The 25,066-nt window shown below is 47.0% G+C and overlaps 1 protein-coding gene across 2 annotated transcripts in view; it reads left to right on the top strand.

Moving 5' to 3' along the window:
- DOCK2 (dedicator of cytokinesis 2) overlaps positions 1–25,066 on the top strand; it is a 456,669-nt gene that overhangs the window by 388,146 nt on the left and 43,457 nt on the right. For both annotated transcript variants that reach the window (XM_070476853.1, XM_070476854.1), the window contains exons 33-36: positions 30–178; positions 11,566–11,651; positions 19,031–19,187; positions 21,585–21,625. In XM_070476853.1, the coding sequence (XP_070332954.1) occupies positions 30–178; positions 11,566–11,651; positions 19,031–19,187; positions 21,585–21,625 (433 nt within the window). The remainder of the gene's footprint in view (positions 1–29; positions 179–11,565; positions 11,652–19,030; positions 19,188–21,584; positions 21,626–25,066) is intronic.

Genomic DNA, 25,066 nt, shown 5'->3' with positions numbered 1-25,066 from the left:
CATGGGCCCATGTCCCTCTTCTCTTTCAGGCCAGAACAAAATCTGCTTCATCCCAGGCATGGTGGGACCCATATTAGAGATGACTCTTATCCCTGAGGCTGAGCTCCGGAAAGCCACCATCCCAATCTTCTTCGACATGATGCTGTGTGAATATCAAAGGAGTGGGGATTTCAAAAAGGTAAAAAATGAGGCTGGAAACTCAGGCCAACAGCCCTAATCCCCAGCCCATTTCCCCATAATACCTTCATTCCGTCTGCCTGCGCTTCATTCAGAGGCTTGATGGGAGGCTGGGGACATTGATTCACATGCCTGGAATGAGCTGGCAGAGCGGACTTGGTCAGTGTTCTATCATGCTTTCCCGCCAGAGGCCGAGATTAAAATACACTTTCTTGCTAGCTATCAGCGTGGTCCCTTTCTCAAAAGTATAGGAATCCTACTTCCCTACAGAAGAGCCCCCTCAGGGTGAGTCCCAAGGGGCTGCTTCTCCCCCTGCACACATCGGACGCCCACCTTGGTCCAGCACTTCGGCTTCTGCAGTAACACAGAAGATGTGAACGTCAGACTTGGCCACGTGTCAGGTTGCCAGCAAGCAGAGGCGCAGGCCCCGACGCTCAGGAGGGCCCTGCAGAGCTGTAACAGGGTGAAGTGGGGCTTTCCCCAGTATGCAGGGATGGAGCCACTTGGGGCAAATGCAGGGGCCAATAGTCAAATGTTTTCATTGAAAATTCCGTTGGACTGGAAGAATGAGGCCCTTCTTATGGGCCCAGCCACTCCAGACACTTGTGCCAGTGAAGTAAGCACTGGTTTCCACAACGGGGTCCTGGGTCCATTCAGAAGTCAGGCCCAGTTTAGGGAGGTTGGTCTTTACGTCCTGTCAAGTCTGCCTGAGCGATGCAATGCCCTCAGGTCTTGCCCTTCTGTCCTCCCTGCCCCCTCCTCCTCTGGTGCTCCCCTAGTTGGACTCCCTTCTCACCCTGGCATTCCTGCCTCTAATTCTGTACCACATCCCGCACCAAAAAATTTTCCTTAAAATAGGTATCTAAGTGCCTTCTAAAGGGCAGCAGTTTCCAAACTGCTCTTCCTTAAAATCCTGTCTGACTTTATTCTTCCTTTGTTCATTGGTTCCCTAATCCTCATCCAATGAAGTCCAAACCCTGTCACCTACATTCCAGGTCCTCCTTACTCTTCTTCAGCCAGTGTTCCAGCCGTTTTCTCCAACTCTGTCCACCGCCTCACCTGTTCTCCAGGCATCCCTACTGTTACCTGAATTGTGTTGCCTTGGTGAGCATCCTCTTCCTGTTTCCTCTTCCTCTTCTCGGCCACATTCATGGTCCTGCCTGCCAGCACCGTCTATGTGCTTCTGAATCCTGCAAAGCCCTCCCCAAAGCTCATCCTTTAAGAGACCTTTGCCCTCTATTCCTCTGTCATTCTAGCTGTCTGAAGTATTGTTATTAGACACTGCCTTACACTACACTCATTCCTGCTTCTTCCTCATCTTCATGTCAAAAAAGTGATGCTGATGATGAAGATAAAGACTGCCATTAACCGGGTAGACTCCGTGTCAGTCCCTGTGAGTGCTTTCCATATGTTAATTCATGCAATCTTCTTATTACAACCCTGGGAGGTTGGCAGCATTATCATCCCATGTATATATTTCTCCACTTGGCTGGGCCGTCTTCATTGCAGCGTGCGGGATCTTCGGGCCTTGTTGCGGCACATGGGACCTTTCAGTTGTGGCATGTGGGATCTAGTTCCCTGACCAGGGATGGAACCCAGACTCCCTGCATTAGGAATGCGGAGTCTTAGCCAGCGGACCACCAGGAAAGTTCCCATCCCAATATTAAGATGGAAAGCCTGAAGCCTAGAGAAGTGACTTACCCTTAGCCATACAAGAAAGATGCAGAGCGGAGGTTGCAGCACACAGGTCCCTAGGATCCCAAGCCAGGCCTCGTTCTCTGCACTGCTCAGCCACTGGCCCTATCGCAGTAAATGCGGCTGACTGAGAGGGTGGTGGTGCCCTCTGAAGCCATGCCTCCTCGCCCAACGGAGCACCGATTCCACCAGATGCTCCAGGGAAGAGGGGTGGGAGGGTAGATACCTCAGGAAGCCCCTGCATGTCGGAACCCCTCTTGGAGATTTCCAGGGTACATAACGTATGGAGCCAAGGCACTGAGATATTCCCCAGTAAACAGACCTGTTGAATTCCTCAGATTCATTTCTGCAAGAAACATCTATCAGACGTGCCAATCACTTTGGAAAAGTTCTAAGAGGAAAGAGCTTCTAAGAGGAAAGAGACTAGTTAGCTGTGACAATCCCGGTGTAAAAGGGTACACTTCCAACTCAGGGACTGGCAGGCATTGTCTGGTCCCCGAGGCTGGCGACCAGCCACCCACCTGCAGGGAGCCTGTAAAGAAATCAGGTGAAGAATGCAGATGGAGGAAGAGACCACAACCAGCCAGCTGGGCTGGGGGGTGGGGGAGGGTGGAAGGCACAGCTACAGAGGGATGTTTGAAGGTTGTTTGGAGTCTGCCACCTTTTAAGGCAAAGTCCGTGAAGGTTGGGAACATGGGAGGGGCCCCCTGGGTGGGACGGAGGGCACTGTGTTTCCCCTCAGGCCCCCCAGGGGGGGTGGGCCCCAGCGGGCTCCTGGAGCAGGTGTGCCAAAGAGACACTCCAGGTACTGAGGCTGCACCGTGTCTGAGAGAGGCACTAGCCCGGGTCCTTCCTGCGTGACAGCCTCACAGCCCTGTGCTGGCCTCATGGCTTCTGAGGCTTGCCTGTGGTGTGATTGTCCTGCCCTAATGGACTCCATCCTGAGGCACCCCTTTGGCATGCAGCCGCCTAATCTCCATGAACGGGGTCGTCCCCTGGCTCCTCGCTCCAGGCCTGTGTTCATTGTAAACTCTTTCCCCAGTTGCTTCTCCTCATTGCTGCCTTATCAAAAGAGACAGGACAATCAGGCTGACTAATGGGGAGCTGCCCGTGTGAACACCAGCTGTGTGCTTGGCCAGAGCCCAGCTGTGGGATGAGCAGACCCAGGTGTCCCTGCCTGGCTCAGAGCAAGCAAATATAGATGGTATCCCCAGGGGAGGGAGGAAGCCAGGCCCCCTGAGCTCCACGCTGCCCTGATGGCCAGACCCAGATCACACCCCAGACCTGGGGTTTGAAACCGGGCGGCCTTGTGGCAGTGCCCGATGCCAGTAGGTAAGAGAAGAACCAGGTGCCCAGAAAGCGACAGGGTTCCCTTTCTAAAATGTGGTGTGAGAGGAAATAGCAGCGCTCAGAGGAGCACTCAGCAGCCCCCTGCTCCCCCTCACGGCAGGCCCCCTGCTCCCCTCACGGCAGGCCCCCTGCTCCCCCTCACGGCAGGCCCCCTGCTCCCCCTCACGGCAGGCCCCCTGCTCCCCTCACGGCAGGCCCTCTGCTCCCCCTCACGGCAGGCCCCCTGCTCCCCCTCACGGCAGGCCCTCTGCTCCCCTCACGGCAGGCCCCCTGCTCCCCTCACGGCAGGCCCCCTGCTCCCCTCACGGCAGGCTCCCTGCTCCCCTCACGGCAGCCCCCTGCTCCCCTCACAGCAGGCTCCCTGCTCCCCCTCACGGCAGGGCCTCTGCTCCCCTCACGGCAGGCCCTCTGCTCCCCTCACGGCAGGCCCCCTGCTCCCCTCACGGCAGCCCTCTGCTCCCCCTCACGGCAGGCCCTCTAGCCTGACACCCAGTGTCTCATAGTTCTCTTGCTGTCAGGCCTTTGCGGGGCTCTTCCTCTGATTCTTCGCCTGACGAATCCTAGTCTCCCTTCAGCTGTGGCCTGCCATTTGGAGGGAGCCTGTCCTTCCTCCTGGGGGCAGTGGGGCATCTGGATGCAGGAGACAGGGTGTGCCCCAGCAGGAGGTGCACGGTGGGACTGGGCAGGAAGGGGCTTGGGGTGGGAGGAGGAGGCTCACAGGCAGCCTGTCTGAGCAGAGTTCCTTCTGCAGCCTCATCACCAAATTTCCCTGCCTTCTCCTCTAACCACAATGAAAGAGCTGATGCTTTTGACTGATACCCTTTACCCCTCATGAGTATATCACTTCACCCCAGCCCATCTCAGGGGTTTCTGTCTTCACCTGGAACTGGAATTCACATCCACTGGATTGGGACGTTTCAGCAAGAGGGGCTTCGAGTTGGCCACGCTGTGGCTGCAGTGGAAGTGAAATGCATCTCACCCTGCCTGCGAAGGGCTCAGGCCTCACACCTCTGCCCCAGAGCATGGCAGCGTGCTCACAGGTCTGCCTCCATCTCAAGACCGTGCGCTCTCTAAGGGCCAAAGCAGTTCCCTCAGGCCCGGGACTCTCAGTACCTGTCAAGTGCCTGACGTGAATGTAATGGGAGCCGCGTCAGTGTTCTCAGTGTGAATGGAGGCACTTAGACCCCCACCCCACGGCGTTTCAGAGGAAGTCTTGGTAGAGAGGAACATCCAGCGAATGTTCTTATAATGTAGGATAACGAGGGTAGCTCATACTGCCTGAGTAACCCCAGGGGCATGATTAGACCAGTTGTCTTGCTGGCAAATTCTCTGTGGAGGGAGAGGCTATGGTCTTTTTAGATGAGAGCTGTGGGAAGGAGTGGAGGTCCTGTGATGCAGAGACTGAGTAGAATGGCTACCCATGAGGCAGATTGTAGAGCAGGATTATGTACTGATCGTCTTGAGTGTCTGAGCTCTCAGCAGGAAGGAGGGAATCCCTCTCTCAGAAGGAAGAGACAACAGCATTTGACAGCAGCACTTAAAGCGGTGCCTTCACCTCGGCTCGCCAGGTGGCACTGCGGTAAAGAACCCACCTGGAGTGGGCAAGCAGACGTCAGAGACGTGGGTTCGATCCCTGGTCAGGAAGATTCCCTAGAGAGGGGCTGGGCGGCTCACTCCAGTGTTCTCGCCTGGACAAGTCCATGGGCAGAGGAGCCTGGCGGGCTACAGTCCGTAGGGTCACGAAGAGCGGGGTGTGACTGAGAGGACATGCACGGGACAGTGCCTGGGACCCTGCAGGAACTCAGTCATTGCCTGTTCAAAGATACCGGTTCGGCAGATTCCGCTGAGACTCAGTCTTGGCACGGGATAAGCTGGTGGTCCAAATGGCTTAGAACAGCATGTGGAAAAGAGCAAACCAATTCAGTAAATATGTAATGAGCACCTACTGTCTTCTGGACAGTGTGCTCTGGCGCCAGGCAGACTTGCTGCTTATAAGCTGAATAAATTTGAGCAAGTTATTTAAACTTTCTCAGCCTCAGTTTTTCATCCACAAAATGTGTATAATAATACCATTATTATGGTATCATAATACCAAACTCAAGCTTCATGGGGGATGAAATGAAACAGGAAGAGATGAGACAGCTTAGAGAAAACGAGGAAGCTTCTCTGACTTCCATCAGCATCCCCCCTTCACATGACACTGTCCTTTCCAGCTGCTCCCAGGTGGGCTCTGCCCACCCCAGGACAACTGGCAGCAAAGAAGACCCCAGGCTGGCACATGGATGCCACTCTCCTCTTTGTTATCCCTCTGCCACCCTAGCTGGTCACCGTCTCTGACCCCTCCCATGTCACAGTCAGGACCTTACCTTTGAAGAAGAGCTCTTGTCCCCTAAATTTCACACTTTGGTGGGGCTGGGCTCCTATCAAAAAAATGTAGGCAAACAAGATGATGAAAATAGCTAGGAGGTTCCAAAGCAGTCGGGAGAGACAGAGGAAGCCGTTCCGGGAAGGCGTGATGCAAGCGTGAGGCCGTGTGAGGTCCCCCTGCCACAAGAGGGAGCCGAGCTCCTAGAGCTCATTTCTTTTCTCCTCAGCACTGAAGGTTCAGGCTGGGCATCTGTACCATCTAACTTTTTTTTTTATCATTCATTCATTTTTGGCTGTGCTGGGTCTTACTGCACGCAGGCTTCCTCTGGTTGCGGCTTGGTGAGGGTTGCGGCCTAGCTGTGGCGCGTGGGCTTCTCACCGCAGTGGCTGCTCGTTGGAGAGCACGGGCTCTCGGGCACGCGGACTGCAGCAGCTGTGGCCCAGTGGCTCAGCAGGGTGTGAACTCTGTTGCCTCTCGGCAGGTGGAATCTTCCTGGCCCAGGGACTGAACCCATATCTTCTGCGCTGGTTGGTAGATTCTTAATCCCTGGACCACCAGGGAAGTCCCTTGTAGCATCTAACTTCTGCAAAAGTAACCTGCAGATGCTCCTTAGCAAATATCCACTTTGCAGGGTGGGTGAGGCATCAGTGATGTGATGCAATCTTGTTAGTTGTGGATGAAATGGATTGGAGAAGCCGGGGCTGCTCCCTAACCTCTACACAGTGGCAATGTTGGGTAAAAGGCCTATCACGGTGACATAATGTAGTATATGTTTGGGAGTGTAAGGTACACCCCTTGGGTGTACCCTAAGTCAAGTACATCATCCTTTGAAACCCAAGACAAAGGTCCCACTTTGCCTCAGTTGCCTCATTTATAAAACAGGGATGATGATACCCATCTCCCTTGACTGTTGTAAAGGTTAAATGAGATTAAGATGCTAAAGATGAGGACAGTGTCAATGATGTCATGATGACAATTACTAACAAATATCAAGCCCTTAGTGTGTGCTAAATGCCAGGCCAGGCTTTTCACATGTGTTTCCCATTGATATCTCTGCATCAGCACTATAAAATAGGCGCTGCTTTAAATTTCCATTTAAAATATGAGAAAGCTGAGCTTCAGAAAGGCTTATTGACTTGCTTAAGGTCATGTGGTAGGAGAGACAGTCGGAGCAAGACTCAGACTAAGCCTGTGTGTGTGTGTGTGTGCTGTCATATCCAGCTCTTTGTGACCCCGTGGACTGTAGCCCATAGGCTCCTCTGTCCATGGAATTGTCCAGGCAAGAATAGTGGAGTGGGTTACCATTTCCTACTCCAGAGGATCTTCCCAACCCAGGGACTGAACCCGTCTCCTGCATCTCCTGCACTGGCAGGTGGATACTTAACCACTGTGCCACCTGGGAACCAAACCAAGTCTGTTTGATGCCAAAGGTTGTGGTCAAAGCCACTCCCAAGCATAGCCCACCGCTGGTCCCAGCAGCCCAAAGGACCAGAGTCTGCCCTGGGATGCACTTGACTGAAACCTCCCCTCTCCACCCCGCCCCGGAGGCCTCAGGCGTGGCTGGCGTCCTCAGCTCTGCACATTCCTGGCACCCTGTAATTTCCCTCCCTCTGGGTTCTTTTGTGACCCTGAGACAAGTGCTTATTTACCCCATCCACTTCTCGACTCCAAAGGAAAGTTCATCTCACGAGGAGGAAGCATGCCAACATTTACCACTGAACAGCTCAGCAAAGCTGGTTTTCTCCCCGAGAGCTGCTTTCCAGTAACATTCAGCAATAATAATAACATTAGCAGCAATCATAAGATGATAAGAAAGCCCAGCGCACCCTTGAGCCTGTGCAATCCCCTAAGCGTTGGGAGCGTCAGTCGCCCAGTCGTGCCCGACTCTGCGACCCCATGGACTGCAGCCCACCAGGCTCGTCTGTCCATGAGATTTCCCAGGCAAGAATACTGCAGTGGGTTGCCAAAATCCCCTAGTGCTTTGTAAATAACATGTCCTCAGTCTCCCTAACTACCCCATGCAGGAGGTACCACAGTTATGCCTGTTATTAGTCGGAATCAACGAACTATGACCCCACAGGCAAAATCTGCCCTGCCACTTGTTTCTGTAAGTGAAGCTTGAAGGGACCATACTCATGCTGACTTGTTTTCATATCAGCTATGGCTGCTTTGGTACCACGACAGGGAGGTTGAGTAGTTGTGACAGAGACTGACCCACAAAGCCTAACTAAAATACTTACTAACTGGCCCTTTAAGAAAGCGTTTGCTGAGCCCTGACATAAACTGTGAAGCTGAGGATTAGAAAGGCCTACTCATTTTCCGGAGACGTGAAGCAGATGGAGGAGACGTTTAAAGCGGGTGCTTGTTTACCCCCGTGCCCCAGCATCAGCACCTGCTCTTGTGGCCCCTTGGCTCTCTGTTCCCACCCTGGGCTCAGCACAGTAGACATGTCTAACCATGCTAGCCTGACTTTGGCTGACACTTGACATAGACAAAAGGCTTAACAGAATGCATCACATAAGGGGCATGATTCATGTATAGATTGGCAGCCCAGAGCCTCACCTCACTGGCCTCCATACCTACGTCTCTGTTCTTATTTCCACTTTCTTGACCTCTATGCTCCAGCTGAACTGTTCTCCTCATTTTTCTCCGTATTCCCACCTCCACACCTTTGCTCAGTCCATCCCCACCTCCCCGGTCTGGAGTGCCCTTCCTTTTCATGCTTATCACAGTCCTACCCATCTTTCCAGACCTGTGTATCTCCTTCCATAAATCTTCCTCAACTGCAGAAACATAGGAGATTCTTCCTCCACACAAACTACGAGCACAAGCTTCTGGTCCTTGCACTGGCCCTCAGCACACAAAAGGGAGGGAACAACATCCCACAGACGATATGTGAACCAAGGAGAAAGCGAATCTGGTCCCTGTCTTCCATCACCTAAAGGAGTCCAACCAACTAAACTGGGCTTGATCCTTTGTGCACTGGGAAGAACTTGCCTAAAGATTTCTGCCATCCATATGAGACTTTTTGTTTTGTTTGTTTTTAATTGAAGTATAGTTGATATACAGTGTTAGTTTTAGCTATATAGCACAGTGATTCAGATTCATACATGTAATGGTTGTATTTATTTTTAATTGTTTCTTTGGGCTAAATTCCTCAAAGTAGAATTACTTGATTAAATGATATACGTGTTTTTTAGTGATTTTGATAAATTGTTCCTAGGTGTTCACTAGAAAGGTAGTATCAATTTACTCTCACAGCAGAGTTGTTGGAGTGTCCCCTTAACAACAGTGGCTGCTATTGTTCTTTTTAATCTTTGCAGATTTTAATAGTTGAAAATTGGTTATACTTTTTTTAGGAACTACAAATGATATGAGCTAATACTGACTTTTTTAACTTATAGAAACTTTCTATTCTTGAATGGCTAGATATATCCATTTATATTGCTTTCAGGTTTTCTATCCTCTGAGAACTATATAAATATATTGTCTCTTTTTTCTTCTACTTCTTTATCAGTTTTACTTTTTTGCGTGTTACATGGTATTTTTATTTTTTTAATTAATTTATTTATTTTACTTTACAATATTGTATTGATTATGCCATACACTGACATGAATCAGCCATGGGTGTACATGTGTCTCCATCCTGAATCCCCCTCCCACCTCCCTCCCCATCCCATTCCTCAGGCTCATCCCAGTGCACCAGCCCTGAGCACCCTGTCTCATGCATCCAACCTGGACTGGCGATTCATCTCACATATGATAATTTACATGTTTCAATGCCATTCTCCCACATCACCCGCCCTCGCCTTCTCCCACAGAGTCCAAAAGACTGTTCAATACATCTGCATTTCTTTTGCTGTCTCGCATACCGGGTTATCATTACCATCTTTCTAAAGTCCACATATATGTGTTAGTATACTGTATTGGTGTTTTTCTTTCTGGCTTACTTCACTCTCTATAATAGGCTCCAGTTTCATCCACCTCATTAGAACTGATTCAGATGTATTCTTTTAATGGCCGAGTAATATTCCATTGTGTATATGTACCACAGCTTTCTTATCCATTCATCTGCTGATGGACATCTAGGTTGCTTCCATCTGAGACTTTAAACAAGCCATTTAAACTCTCTGAGCCTCGATTTCATCTGTACTAAAAACTGACACTTACTGAGGGTGATGCCAAGCAGGGGCTAGCTGCTTTCAATGCATGATAGCGTTTAAAGTGATCCTTGACTTACAGACCTCATGGGGCTATTGTGAGGACTGAAGGTACAGAGGCAGAGTTAGGACCCAGGAATGCCTAAGGGCTCCCTGAATGTTAGTGACCTTCACCAGGAGCCTCCTTCCCTTCTCGAAGTGCCAGTTTCTTATCTAGCAGTAAAATGAGTGAGGAGTTGGATCGCATGATTTGGATGGACTCATCAAGGGATGATACTAATACAGTATGCAAACCATTTTTGCATTTTAGCCATATAAGAGACACTGAATGGCCCTTCAAAATGTTAAATAAGCCCTAAACTCAACTGGGTGAGATGCTTCTTGACACTGAATATGGGAGCCAAAATACACATTGGCTTCCATGTTGCAAGAATTGGTGTCTAGGTGCCTTCAGGTCACTTAACTATGCATGCTTAGTCATGCCCAACTCTTTGTGACCCTATGGACTGTAGCCCACCAGGCTCCTCTGTCCATGAGATTTCCCAGACAAGAATACTGGAGTGGGTTGCCATTTCCTCCTCCAGGGGATCTTCCCGATCCAGGGATTGAACCCGTATCTCTTGTGGCTGCTGCATTGGTAGGCAGATTCTTTACCTCTGAGCCACCTGGGAAGCCCTCACTTAGCTAGTCTGATCTCTATTATAGTTGTCACCAGTCTTGACTCTCTGAGGCATCAGTTCACATAAATATTTTAGCTTCAGGTGTGGCTTGATTCAGGAGCTCAAAAATATCACCAGGTTTCAATCTCTCCCCATCTCTTCCTCTCTGATTTCCACTACATTGGTGTCATTCTTAGGCAGACTCCTTCATTGTGTTCCTCCCCAGCAACCTCTGGCTTAAAATCTTCAAGTTAAGCAGAAAGACTTCTTTTTGCTAAGAGTACCAGTGAAACCTCAGATTTGAATCTCACTGGCTAGGGCCCTTCTTAACTGTAGGGTCTGGATAATGAAAGACACTGATCAGGTGCTTGGCCTATGTCGTGTATCCACACCTGGAGCTAGGGAGATGTGTTCAGCCCACCTAAGTCCCACAAATTGAGATTAAGGCTGATGTGATTATCCAAGTTTAAAAAAAGGAATGCTAGGCATGCAGAAATAATAGTTGATCATGCCAACATACCGTCTCTTAAAGATCAGTGCTCTGTCACATACCTCAGAGCCTTTGCCCATACTCTCTGCTTAGAATGTCTTTTCTCTTTCCTTTCTCCTGAAAAATGTCAACATAAACCTGAGAACAAAGTCAAATGACATGGGCTATGTGCTTTCCCTGAAGACTTTCCTGTTTGTCTGTCTTTCATATGCCTATCCCTCTGCTCCAGCACTTACCATCTATTGCTCTTCTCCACTCCCAAGGAACTCCTAAAAGGCAAGTGTAGCATCCTGTTTCTTATTGCATTCCCAGTTGCCAGCACTAAACCTGGGAGTTGCTGCTGCTGTTGAGTTGCAAAGTCATGCCTGACTCTTCACAACCCTATAGACTGTAGCCTGCCAGTCTTCTCTGTTCATAGGGTTCTCCAGGCAAGGATAATGGAGTGCATTGCCATTCCTTTCTCCATGGGATCTTCCTGACCTAGGGACTGAGCCCAAGTCTCTTACTTCTGTGTTGCTGGGCATGTTCTTTATCACTAGCACCACCTGGGAAGCCTGGGAGATGATAAAAGCCCCCGGAAGCCCTGGTTAAAGTCTTGAATGGACTAATTTCAACATTCAGCCTTCTAACATTGTAATTGTTGACTTTCATCTCCTACTTCTTTAGTTTGAAAACGAGATCATCCTCAAGCTGGACCATGAAGTGGAAGGTGGCCGAGGGGACGAGCAGTACATGCAGCTGCTGGAGTCAATGTGAGTTTAGGACCCAGAGCGGGAGGACCCAGGAGGGCAGGCCTGAAGCCCAAGGGTGCAGGACCCCAGGGGCTCTGTCCTCCCCTGGAGACCAGTCTGGAGGCTCATGGGTGTTGGAGAAACTCCACTTTGGGAAGAAATCTCACATCTCTCTGCAGCGGCTATTTCTTTGATATTGGTGGAACAGGTGATAAAAGAAGCTTTGCTGTGTAGGGGAGAGGGAGATAATCCACCAGGATGTTAACTTTTGTTATCTCTTATCTGTGGAATAATTTTTGCTGTCTTTTCCTTTTTTCTTTTTTAATCTTTGACACATATTGATCACAGTCAACAGATATGGATCACATACGATCTGTGGAGTCACATTAAGTGATCTCTCTGTATTGTCTCCTTTAGTTGAGTTTTCTCTGTTTGATCTCATTTCATAGCAATGCCCCTAAAGCTCAGGGAAGTGTCTTGTCCAAGGAGACTAGGTCAAGCTAGTCAAGTGGACAAGCTGGGACTGAACCCAGCTCTGCTAAACTCCAGCTCACAGGCCCAGTGAGGCAGTGGGCAGTGGACAGCACCTAGGAGCACTGAACTTGGGCTCAGGACAATGTTTTAGCAGCTTATTGAGATATAATTCATATAGCAGACAGTTCACCTAAAGTGATGAGTAGTGGAACCCAAGATGAAAATCCTCCAGCAACATACAAATGGCCAGTGTGGCTTTTAGTGTATTCACAGAGCTGTGCAACCATTACCACAATCACTTTTAGAACATTTTTGTCACCTCCCGAAAGAACGCCCATACCCCTTCGTCACCATCCGGTCCCCCTTCTTTGCGGTTTCTATGCATGTGTTTATTCTTGACACTTCATATGAATAGAATGATATAACACACAATCGTTTGTGAGTGGCTTCTTTCTCATAGCATGCTCTCCGGGTTCATCCATGCTGTAGCCTGTGTCAGTATTCCATTTCTTTTGATTGGCTAGACCCTATTTCGTTTATCCATTCATCAGCTCATGACCATTTAGACTGTCTCTGCTTTGGGCTATCACAAATAATACTGTTATGACCATTCATATACAAACGTTTGTGTGAACACGTGTTTACAGTGCTCTTGGGTATATAAATAGGAGTGGAATTTCTGGGTCATATGGCAACTATATATTTAGCCTCTTGAGGAACCATAAAACTGTTTTCCAAAGTAACTATACCAGTTACATTCCTACCAGCACTGTACATGGGTTCCAGTTTCTCCATATCCCTCTGTTCATATGTTTCTTATCATTATAGACATCCTAGCAGATACGAGGGCTTCCCTTGTGGCTCAACTGGCAAAGAATCTGCCTGCGATGCAGGAGACCTGGGTTCGATCCCTGGGTTGGGAAGATCCCCTGGAAATGGGAAAAGCTACCTATTCCAGTATTCTGGCCTGGAGAATTCCATGGACTATATAGTTCATGGGGTCGCAAAGAGTCGGACATGACTGAGTGACTTTCACTTCACTAGCAGATATGAAATGATATCCATTGTCATTTCAGTTAGCATTTCCTACATGGCTAATGATGTTGAGCATCTTTTCATGTGCACATTGACCATATGTATGCTGTTGGAGGATTTTCGTCTTGGTTCCACCACTCAGCAGCCGCACAACTTTGGACCAGTCATGTCACAGCTTTGGCTCCAGTGTGCCCCATCTGTAAAATGGGGATAATAAGCCTCCTGTGGTTATATTGAAGAATGGACACAGAAGGTAGAAGCTGAATAAATACTGTTTGATCCGCTTCCTAACTCCCAGTGTTTTATCTCTGATACCATGAGAAGTGAGGGCTTCTCCTATGGTGTAGGAATATGGCTCACACATCCCAAGTTCCCTCCTATTTGTAGATTCCCTGATTTGTTTGATTCTCTGATATGTAGTCAATCTTGAACTCTTTCCCCAATCCTCTTAGGAAGCTTTTAATTCAACAACAAAAGCACACTGAAGGTCTTATTCTGACCCTCGCCATGACCCTCCCTCCCCGGCCCAGCAGGCAGAGCCCAGTGGACGAGCTGAGTCCCAGGAAGCGCCACCCCAGCTGGCCGTGCCGCCTCCGGTCGCCAGGCACAGCCCTCACTAAACAACCTGGAAAGCAAAGGCCACTCACCTGGAGGAGAGACCTTCCTCTGCTCCTCGCTGGGTGTTGAGACTGATTGTCCAGGGAGGAGGCGACATTTTGCCTGTGTTAATATTTTTCTTAAAGCTCAAGGAAGGAAAATCTAAATATTGACCAGAAGTGAAACCAGGGCTGGTGCTGGCAATTTCCATTCAAATAAGCGGATGGGGCCCTGCAGCCAGTCTTCAGATGATCAGCAGGATTTTCAAATCCTTCCTGAGTGATTATTTATAAAAGGGTCCTTGGAGGTCAAGGAAATTAAAAACAGCTCATTATTTTTCTCCTGAAAGAGAGGTGTGAATGATTTTTCAAAGCTAATCAAGCCCAACCCACAGTATCAGCACCCCATCAGAACACCCAGGGACCAAGTCCCTGCTCCTTCCTTTTGACTTTCTGAGCCTCAGTTTCCTTAGCTGCAAATCAGGGATAAAAATACCATCCAAGCCTTAGAGCTTTTATTGAGAATGAACAAGACACGTCATGAAAAGTACTTATTACAGTTTGTGACACCTTGTCGGTTGTCTGGAAATAGTAGCTATTATTATCCTTAATCTAGGGGATGCATGTGTGTGCTCAGTCACTCCGTCGTGTCTGACGCTTAGTGCCCATCGACTGTAGCCCACCAGCCTCCTCTGTCCATGGGATTCTTCAGGCAAGAATACTGGAGTGGGCTGCCATTTCCTCCTCCAGGGCATCTTCCCGACCCAGGGATTGAATCTGTGTCTCCTACACTGGCAGGCAGTTTCTTTACAACTGAGCCACCTGGGAAGCCCAGTCAAATAATGATTTGAAGCCATGAGCCTATGTATCATTTCTCTTCCAGCTGCTCCCACCATTCAGGGCCTCCACTAATACACAGGACCCACTCTGAGCAGACACAGTTAGGCGGCCACACAACCTGGTAACTTTTATGAATAGAACGTGGCTTCCCTCTGGTAGCAGTTGAAACCCTGAATCAGGGCACCAGTGTTAGGGTGTGCAGTGGTGCTAAATTTCAGTATTCCTAGGCTCTTGTGCAGTACACAGCCTTACACAGTATCTTGCCCCTCCCCATCCTTGGAGCTGTCTTTGGAGCCCAATCCCATTTGTCTACATCTGTCTTAAAGTGAGAGTCCCACATTAAATGGAATAACAAGACACTTTTACCCTCCTGTATTCCATCTGCCTGGGAATATTTCTAGAAGGGGCAAGGGGGCCAGAAGCCTGAAGGGGACAGAAAAGGTGTGTTTAGGGCCTAGATCTCAAACCAGTTCAGCCGAAAGAGGACCTGTCATAAGAAGCATACCACACATAGTCTTTGAAGGAATAAATGAGAGTCCAGTCCAGCACTGACAAAGGGTGTGGGCCTGGGCTCCTCCCTCTGAAGACCGTCCGTACTGAATGCAAACCATTCTGGGGGGAGCATGAGCCCCCTCAATCCCCACCAAGGCAGGAGCACAGATGCCAGGGTGCTCAGTGTCCTGCCACCCCTCCTTCCACCAACTGAAGGATTACTGCATCACTTTGAGAGTCTCGCAGCTGTTTTTCCTTGTTACTCACTCCACTGTTGGACTCAAAGGAAAATGCGTGACCTTGGCAGGATCAAGATTAGAACCTAGCCTCATGGGGGCTTCGAACCTAGCCTACAAATTGAGGGTGATAATGATGCCTACTTCAAGGAGCATGTGAGCATTGAACAAGATAATCAATAAAGCCAGCTTAGCTGGTTATGGCTAGTTTTTATTTCTATATCTTCTTTCACTGCTAGACCATGAACTCCTGGAGGTCAGTGAATTTCTGTTTCTGAGATCTCCAAATCCCTAGTGCCCAGAAGAATTCATGTTGAACACACAGATGGCTAGATGGATGGTGATGGATGATGGATGGATGAGTGATTTCAAACCAACCTGCCCATCCGTCTCACCAACCCTAGACCATATGAGCAGTCTTCTTACCTTATGGCTGAAAAATAGAGTCAGAAACCCAAGACTTTGTATTTTCTGAACCCTTGCTTTTCAAAGAACCAGCAGTATAGCATCATCTGGGAGCTTGTTAAAATGCAGAATCTCAGGCCCTAAACCAAATCCGATGAGTCAGAATCATGAACGCAGTGCCCAGGTGACCCCCATGCATATTTAAGTCTGCAAAACAGCAGAGAAAAACCAATGGTTCTTAATATTGGCTGCACATTAGAATCACCTAGAGAAAAGAAGTAAAATACTGCTCACTGACTGACTCCCTTCTCCAGGGATACAAAGGCATCAACCTGGGGTGGACTGTGAGTTTTGTGGGAGCTCCCTTGTGACTCTACCATGAGCCAGGACAGGGAGCCACTGATCTGGCCGGGCTCACACCCTCAGATGTCTTCTACCAGAGGGGCTGTGAGAAATCATACCCCAAACACTGGGACAAAATGTCAATGCACTGTCATTAAGATTGAAAACAAGGCTTGAAGTGACCATCCCAGAAGGAGTGAGGCACAGCTGTGACTGAGGCAGACAGGGCTACATCACAGAGCAATTTGCATCTCTCCTTGAGAGCAGGGAACAGGTGCTTTTCCTACAGCGAAGATGGATTTGTCTGATCGCAGCCACAGTTTGAGATGCCATCTCCTTGCAGTCTGGTTTGGCTTCTGGGCAAAATGACCCTCCAGAGTCCTTGCCTTCCTTCCTTTCCCCCTCTTAGGAACTCTTGGGACCTAAACTGCTGCGGGCAGAGTAGGCAGAAACAGATGTAGCCTGAGAAGTGCTTGTCTACTTAAGATGCCTGAGAACACACCAGTGTTTCTCTGCAAGAAATACTGAAGTGATTGTCTTGATTCCCAAGGTCACCGCTTACTAGCAGAGTGATACTGGGAAGGACATTTAACCTCTCTGAGCCTTGATTACCTCATCTTCAAAATAAGAAGAATCATTTTTACTTATCAGAATGACCGTTATTATTTCTTAAGAAAAGGTGATTAGACAGTGTCTGGCTCAGTGGTAAAGAATTCACCTGCTAATGCAGGAGACGATGTAGACGTGGGTTCAATCCCTGGGCTGGGAAAATCCCTGGAGAAGGAAATAACAACCCACTCTAGAATTCTAGCCTGGAAAATCCTGTGCACAGAGGTGCCTGGAAGGCTACAGTCATGGAGCTGCAGAGTTGGACACAACTTAGCAACTGAGCATGTACGCATGGTGCAGAATAAGTGATTAAGAAGTAATCATTAATCAAAATTTTAATCCATCTGTCTCTCTTTACCTAGCCTGTGGGCTGCTTAAGAGCAGGCTTAATTCTTTATATTTTCATGTATATTTATATCTTTCTCCCCACCCCCACTCTAGCATATTGCCTAGCACTAATAGTTACTTTAGGAATGTCACCACTCTATTTTTTGTTATTAAGATTTAGAATATTAATATTACAACAAATGTAACGTGTTCAAATAGCATAGGAACGTTTAAACTGAAAAGTGAACAATGTCCTCTTCTATTCCTCCACCTAGACCCTTTGTCTGAAGCAATGTGCCTTTAGAGTTTGGTGTTTATCCTTCCTGATGGACACATTTATAAACACACAAAGACACATTAAGTAGACACATGCTTCCACTCACATACAGCATTTGGTGCGTGAGGGCAGTTGCTGGAGCTAGACTATTGTTACTACTATTTACCAACAGTGTGACCCTGGACAAGTTAGTTGACCTCTTTGTGTGTTAATTTCCCCATCAGCAAATATTTCACAAGATTGTGATGGTAGATTAAATGAGTTAAAATTTGTAAGATGTTTAGAATAATGCCTAGGACATGGTAGGTTCTTTGTAAGATGGTTAAATAAGAAAACAAATTTTGTTCTGAGATTTTATTTTCTCAACTATGTATTTTATAGAGATTTTTTATGTCAAAACATTGATCTCTGATACTTTTTAATGGCTTCATAGAATCATATTTTGTGAATACACTTTAATTGGACATTTAGAATGGTTCCAACTATTTTACTATTAGACACAAATTCTAAGTATGGAGAAGGAAATGGCAACCCACTCCAGTATTCTTGCCTGGAAAATCCAATGGATGGAGGAGCCTGGCAGGCTACAGTCCATGGTGTTGCAAAGAGTCGGACACAACTGAGTTACTTCACTTCACTAAGTATTATAAATATACCCTTATCTACTTATGGGATTATTTCTGTAAAATAGATTCCCCAAATAGAATTATTGGATCAAAAGATATGTATTTTTACAGTTTTTACAGATACTGTGAAAATCGCTACCCCAGATAGTTATACTGATTCACTCCCAATATGGGTCTATAAAAGTAACTATTTCTCCATACCATTGCCCACACTAGAATTTTATTTTTATTTTTTCTCATTTTGTCAGTGGGGGAAATTTTTAAATACTTTCTACACTATATGGTCAACGTGCCCATGAGGTCACTTCAGTTGTGTCCACCTCTTTGCAACCCAGTGAACTGTAGCCTGCCAGGCTTCTCTGTCCATGGGATTCTCCAGGCAAGAATACCCAAATAGGATGTCATGCCCTCCTCCAGGGGATCTTCTCAACCCAGGGTTCCAACCATGTCTGTTATGGCTGAACCTGTCAAGGCAGGTTCTTTACCACTGGCACCACCTGGGAAGCCCCAAGTTCAGTTCAGTTGCTCAGGTGTGTCTGACTCTGCGACCCCACGGACTACAGCACACCAGGCTTCCCTGTCCATCACCAACTCCTGGAGTTTACTCAAACTCATGTCCATCGAGTGGGTGATGCCATCCAACCATCTCATCGTCTGCCGTCCCTTTCTCCTCCCGCCTTCAATCTTTCCCAGCATCAGGGTCTTTTCAAATGAGTCAATTCTTCGCATCAGGTGGCCAAAGTATTGGAGTTTCAGCTTCAGCATCAGTCCTTCCAATGAATATTCAGGACTGATTTCCTTTAGGATTGACTGGTCGGATATCTTTGCAGTCCAAGGGACTCTCAAGAGTCTTCAACACCAGAGTTCAAAAGCATCAGTTCTTTGGCGCTCAGCTTTCTTTATAGTCCAACTCTCACGTCCATACAGGACTACTGGAAAATCCATAGCTTTGACTAGATGGGAAGCCCCAAATAAGTGTATAAATAAGGACTGAATAAAGGAAGAGAAGGACCTAGTGAACCAAGGGAACTTGGAGTCACAGAGTTGTTTGGCTTTTACTCCTCCCCCCCTAGCCCCGCCCCGCCCCCAGCGTGCCTTCTCCCCTGCCCTTGAGCTCACCATCCTCCCGTCTGTGCGGCAGCCTGATGGAGTGTGCTGCGGAGCACCCGACCATCTCCAGGTCGGTGGAGAACTTTGTGAACCTGGTCAAAGGCCTCCTGGAGAAGCTGCTGGATTACCGGGGCGTCATGACGGATGAGAGCAAAGACAACCGCATGAGCTGCACTGTGAACCTGCTGGTATGTGGGCTTCCCCTTGTCCAGTCAGAGCAGTCACGGGGGCCGGTCTGGCTTTGGGTTCTGCTGCTGCTGTGGATGGGAAGCCGTGCTCAGGGCTTTAGAAATCAGCAAAACAGGAGAGCGAGCCCCTCTCTTGACGTCTGCCAGCTCTGTGACTTGAAGTCAATCATTGTTGTGTTCCTGTGCCTCAGTCTATCATCTGTATGAAATGGGGATGAGTGTAGTCAGCTCTCCCCGACTTTTTCCAACCCCATGGACAGGGGTTTGGTATGCACTGACTGAACAACCACAGACAGGAAGCACCAGGGGGAGAAATCCACCAAGTTCCAAGAAGTGAACTTAAATTTACTGAATGCTAGCCACTGTTTACATAGCGTTTACATTGGATTTACAACTGTTTACATAGCATTTACATTGTTTTAGTAAATACAAGTAATCTAGAGATGATTTAAAGTATATGGATGTGTGTAGGTTATATGCAAATACTATTAGCGTACCATTTTATGTAAGAGACTTGGGCATCCTTGTATTTTGGTATCTGTGGTGGTCCGGGCACCGTTACTCTGAAGATATCAAGGGATGGCAGTATCTCCTTTGGCACTTAAGGCAGCACAGAAAAAGAAAGCAGCAGTGTAAAGAGGTTAAGAGTATGAGCTTTGGAGTCACACAGCCTATTCTCACCCTCTCTTGGATAATTAATAGAATACCCAAGGAAATTTTCTGAAGGTTCAGCTTGCTTATCTGTTACATGGTGAAAATAATAGTACCTAATTCATAGGTTATGCAGTCCTGTGAGGGTGGGCCCAGTCACTCAGCTGTGACTTTACAACCGCATGAACTGTAACCCGCCAGGCTTCTCTGTCCCTGGCATTTTCCAGGCACAAGAGTACAGTTCTGACCCATGGTTAAGTGCTCACTGTGTGTTAGTTTCCTTATCTTGTGGAATGAAGCACTACTCATAACTAGGATTTATGGAAAAGTACTGTGGGACAGGCTAACTAGAGCAGTTACTTCCAAACCCAGACTGTTCGCCTCTGTACCACACGACCTGCCACAGGCCAGCTCCCAGTCTCCCTCTCAGATGTCCTGTGATGTGGTTATGAGACAGCTCGTAGCAGCAACAGTGCTTCATACTCACCAGGTCAACCCACCCTAAAGGGATTAAAATGAGTAAGATTGGCCAAAGGACCACATGGCATCTAGTACATCAGTCCCCCCGACACTTCCAGCGCTCCAGAAATATAAATTGTGTGCCCAGAGTTCTGTTGTGTGTCCTCCGTTTACCCTAAGTGGACCCTTTAAACACCCTAGATATTGCCATTGATTTTCTGAAATGCTAAGGGGAGTTAAAATTCCTGATTACAGCAGAAAGGAGTTCATTGCTGACAACTCCACATGGCCTGCTTCACATAAAGGGCACGAAGGAGGGGTTTTCTAGGAGTTTAGCAGTTTCTTGTCATTGGAGAGGTAGACGTTGGCTGAAGAAACTGGCCTTCCACTCACAGAATCTGACCTGGGAGGAAGTTGGGAAAGGTATGTCTATAAGCAGTTTTAGCCCAGCATAGAATTTAAGCAGATCTTGTTGATTTTGGAGTGTGGCTTAAACACAATATCAGGAAGAACAGGATGGGGTGGGCATGTCTGGAGGTCTAGTGGGACTCTGCCAGCCACTGTGCCCTGGAGCACACCATCTCACCCTCTGAGAGCCTTAGGTATACATGGGTGCATTGAATTAAACCTGGATTTTCTCCAAGTGTGGCTCATGTGTGAGATCATAATCTCCTGACTCAAAATCTGTAAGGACTTGTTTTAAAATGCATGTGATTCCAGAACAACCACTGGTCTACGTGAGCCTTGAGATGGAATAGGTATTGCCACGTTTAAATGTTTTTGACCGTAGAATCTCAGCATAACTCTTGATAGTTCTGCACTGTCAAAAGTTACAATCTGTTATCATCATTGGGATCTGTTGTGATTACTATTACTGTTACTCTGACTATTGCTATTATTCTGATTCCAACTCAAGTTCTCTTCAGTGCAGGATCTGAGCTTTTAAAGATCAAGCTGGGCTGCCTTTCATAGTAGACCCTGTCAAAGTAAACTTCCCCAGTCTCCTCAAAAGCCTATCTCTCAATGCAGCAAGTAGCTGGATTGCACCTCCTGATGTGACGGCTGGGATACTTCCTCTGTCCCTTTATAGTCTAAGGATCAGGGAAGCGACTTTCAAGTCAGAATAAGCAGTTTGGTGCATTCAGGAAAGTAAATTTCTTGCTTTCATCTCATCTTTACTATCCCAGATAGTAAATAGCAGTTTTCTCTCATCTTCATCACAATGCCCTCCACCCTTGCTGTTCTGCAAAGAAAAACACTCATCACTGTTTTTCCTCCCTTATCTAGAATTTCTACAAAGATAATAATCGGGAAGAGATGTATATAAGGTAAGATTTTTGTTTTCTAAAACCCAAACCTGCTGTGTCACTCTTCTACTAGATGTCCATCCATGGCTCCCCACTGCCTTCAGCAGAATTTAAGCACACCTTGTTGACACTCAGACCCTCTGTGTTCTGATTCCTATCCATCTTCGTGGATTCGACTCTTTGCATGCTCCTACGATCAGCCCCCCAGATCCGCCTGGAGTTCTCTGACCTGCCATGCTGTTTTGCTGTGAATTGTGCAGGTGAATTGCACTTTCATTTGTTACAAGACTGGCGTGTGAAGCCCTAGTCTAGGGTTTGGAAGGCAAATACTTAGATCATTGGCCAGCCCAACTTCAAAGGGAAAAAATTACCAAGATGTATGATGGTAGCTTCTTTGTAGGCATTTGAAAGACACTTATTTGAAAAATCACATGAAGGATTTTAGGGGGACATTCACCTGAAGCAAAGAACTCCCTTGTCAGTGCCTCTTAGAATCTCATTTTTTTCCTTCAAAGTTTTTTTAAATTACTTTACTCATACAAAAATAATGCATAGTTATTACCCCCAAAATCCTCATAAAATATGGAGAGGCAAAACAAAACTCTTTTTTTTTTTTAGTTTTTTTTTTAAATTTTATTATTTTTTTTCTTTTTTAATTTTTTCCATTTATTTTTATTAGTTGGAGGCTAATTACTTTACATCATTGCAGTGGTTTTTGTCATACATTGAAATGAATTAGCCATGGATTTACATGTATTCCCCATCCCGGTCCCCCCTCCCACCTCCCTCTCCACCGGATCCCTCTGGGTCTTCCCAGTGCGCCAGGCCCGAGCACTTGTCTCCTGCACCCAACCTGGGCTGGTGATCTGTTTCGCCCTAGATAATATAAATGTTTCGATGCTGTTCTCTTGAAACATCCTACCCTCGCCTTCTCCCAGAGTCCACAAGTCTGTTCTATACATCTGAGTCTCTTTTTCTGTTAACAAAACTCTTTTTAAATAACCATAATCTATACATATTCCCAGACCGTTTAATATTTATATACAGATCAAATTCTGTGCATGCCTATTTTTTGGAAAAAATGGGATCATATTGCTCATAATTTATTCTTTGCTTGACAAGAATTCTATGTCAACAGATGTACTTCAACATAATTTTTAATGAAACTATAAAATTCTCATTCCAGAATATACCATAATTTATATAACCAGTCCTATGTTGTTGAACACTTAGGTTGTTTCCAATTTTTTTTATCATAAATATCACAATGGCAAAATTCTTGGAGACATATCTTTATGCATCTCCTTGTGAGACAAAGGCCTGCGGCATGGAACTGACTGTACGATTAACGCCAAGGCCCTTTTGAGGTTTTTGACACATTCTGCTGAAGACCAGAGACTCCATGTTCAAACTCACTCTGCTATTACTGCAAATATTTTTAGGTACTTAAGCATTATTCCAGAAATAGGAACTATCTTTTGGAAAAAAGATAATTCCATGGATTGTCCTGAGCTTGGGTAGTATTTATAACATCAATAGACATGACTCAGTGTCAGTGCTTTGGGTCCAAAGGACCTGGGGCTTTACTTGTTATCCTCTGCCACCTTGGAAAAATCATTCCATGTGTTTGGGCTAGGGTTACCCATGTAGAATTTTTCCATTCTGTTCTGAGGATTAAATGAGATGCTACAGGTAAAGTGCCTGGCACTTGATTCCCTCCCCAATCTCTTTTCGTTTCTTCCCATTTTAGAAACACAGATGGAGAATCCCAGATTTCCATAAGCTTTATAGATGTGAATCCTATAGTAATCTAGGAAAACCATATTTGCCTAAACCAGACATTATAAATAAGATATAGTCTGAAAATCTGTCCTGTTTGGCAGGCATAGTATTTAAAAACATTTTTAATTGGTTGCCAAATTTTAAAAATCTAGAGATGTTACATAAAAGTCAAAATTTCCCTCTTCTGAAAAACTTGACAGGTATGGCAACACAGGGCCCTCACATCCTGACGCCCACCGCCTAGGTAGGTGGGAGCATTGTGGACGGGACAGGCGTGATCTGGCCACAGCGTCCCATGGCCTCCATTCCCCAGCAGACTTCATCCCCTCCACCTCACTCAAGCTGCCCCTCTGCCATCTGTTTGCATTTGGATCCCCCACCCCCTCCAACTCAGGCCCATCAGAGTGTCTTGCATTGCGCTCTGTGGTTGATCACTGATCCCTTGAGTTGACAAAGGATAGGGAGTATCTCGGTCAGTTAAGGAGCTGAAAGCAGCAGAGAAGCTCTCCCTCGGACCAGTTTCCTCAAGATTTTTGGACCCAGTCATCAGGGGTCACAGACCAAGCACAAGCAGGTAGACACAGGATAGGGTGTGACTGTGGACACAGGGGTTTCTAAAAGCTGACCACAGCTCCACATTCCTTACGTGCAGGCTGCATGCACTGCACATTCACAATAGCTTGTTGATCAGCAGAAAGTTAAGTGGGAAAGAGTGATTGTAAAGGCAGAAACAGCTGGTGTCAAAACCTGCTTCTACCTATTTCTAGTTCTATCTACTTTAATGTCTGTCTCAGTTTTCTTATCTAAAGAAAAATTGTTGAGAGGATGAATTGATGTTATATATAAAGCACCCATTAGTGGAAGGGATGGATATACTATCTCTCTGGAATGCCCCCCCACCCCGGCCATTTGTCCTCTTATCCTCAGATCCCAACCCAGGTGTCATACTTGGGAAAACTTTCCAGAAGCCCCACCTGGATGACACCTGCTCTCATAGTAACTGTAGACCTCTCCTTCCAGCTTTGGTCACAATTGTATTTTTGCAATTACCTCTTTGGTTATTTAGTCAATGCCTGTCTCTTCTCCTAAATTATAAATGCTAACCTCTGAGAATGAATGGGGTCTGCTTTTGCCACCATTTATCTCTCATGCCTGGCACAGCCCGTGTGCTCAGTTCAACATTGCTGATGGAATAAATAAATGAGCAAAAGGTCACTCACTCATTGGTATCAGAAACCACTAGTTGCCCTTTCTCCCCTTCAGAATCTTTGGCAGTCCCCACCCTGAGTTCAGGCAGCCTCTGTTTGGCCCACTGGCCATGCTTTATGTAGCCAAGGACGTTAAACCCTAGCTCCTCCTCGGGTGACATTCTGTGCAGAAAATTTTCTTATAACAGGAAGTCTAATCCTGAGCATTGAGACCTGATTTGAGTGCAGATGCTTGAGAAACCCTTTGTTCCCTGTAGTTAGATAGCCAAGGCAGAATTTTGGCACCATTACAGATAGTGCGTTTCCTCTCAGAGGAAGGATCAAGGGCATCGCGTCACAGCATCTTCCCTTCACCAAATTACTAAGAGTCGGGCTTAAAAAATACTCCTGATGACATGCAAGTCACCAGAGCAGAGGCTTTTTGGCTCTGGATTCTGTTTCCAACAGTGGCAGGAGAGAATGTTTTGTAGAA

The sequence above is a fragment of the Odocoileus virginianus genome, chromosome 14, assembly GCF_023699985.2.
Source record: "Odocoileus virginianus isolate 20LAN1187 ecotype Illinois chromosome 14, Ovbor_1.2, whole genome shotgun sequence".
Lineage (NCBI taxonomy): Eukaryota > Metazoa > Chordata > Mammalia > Artiodactyla > Cervidae > Odocoileus > Odocoileus virginianus.
The sequence above is the reverse complement of the archived record's forward strand: the minus strand, read 5'-3'. Positions and strand labels throughout refer to the sequence as shown.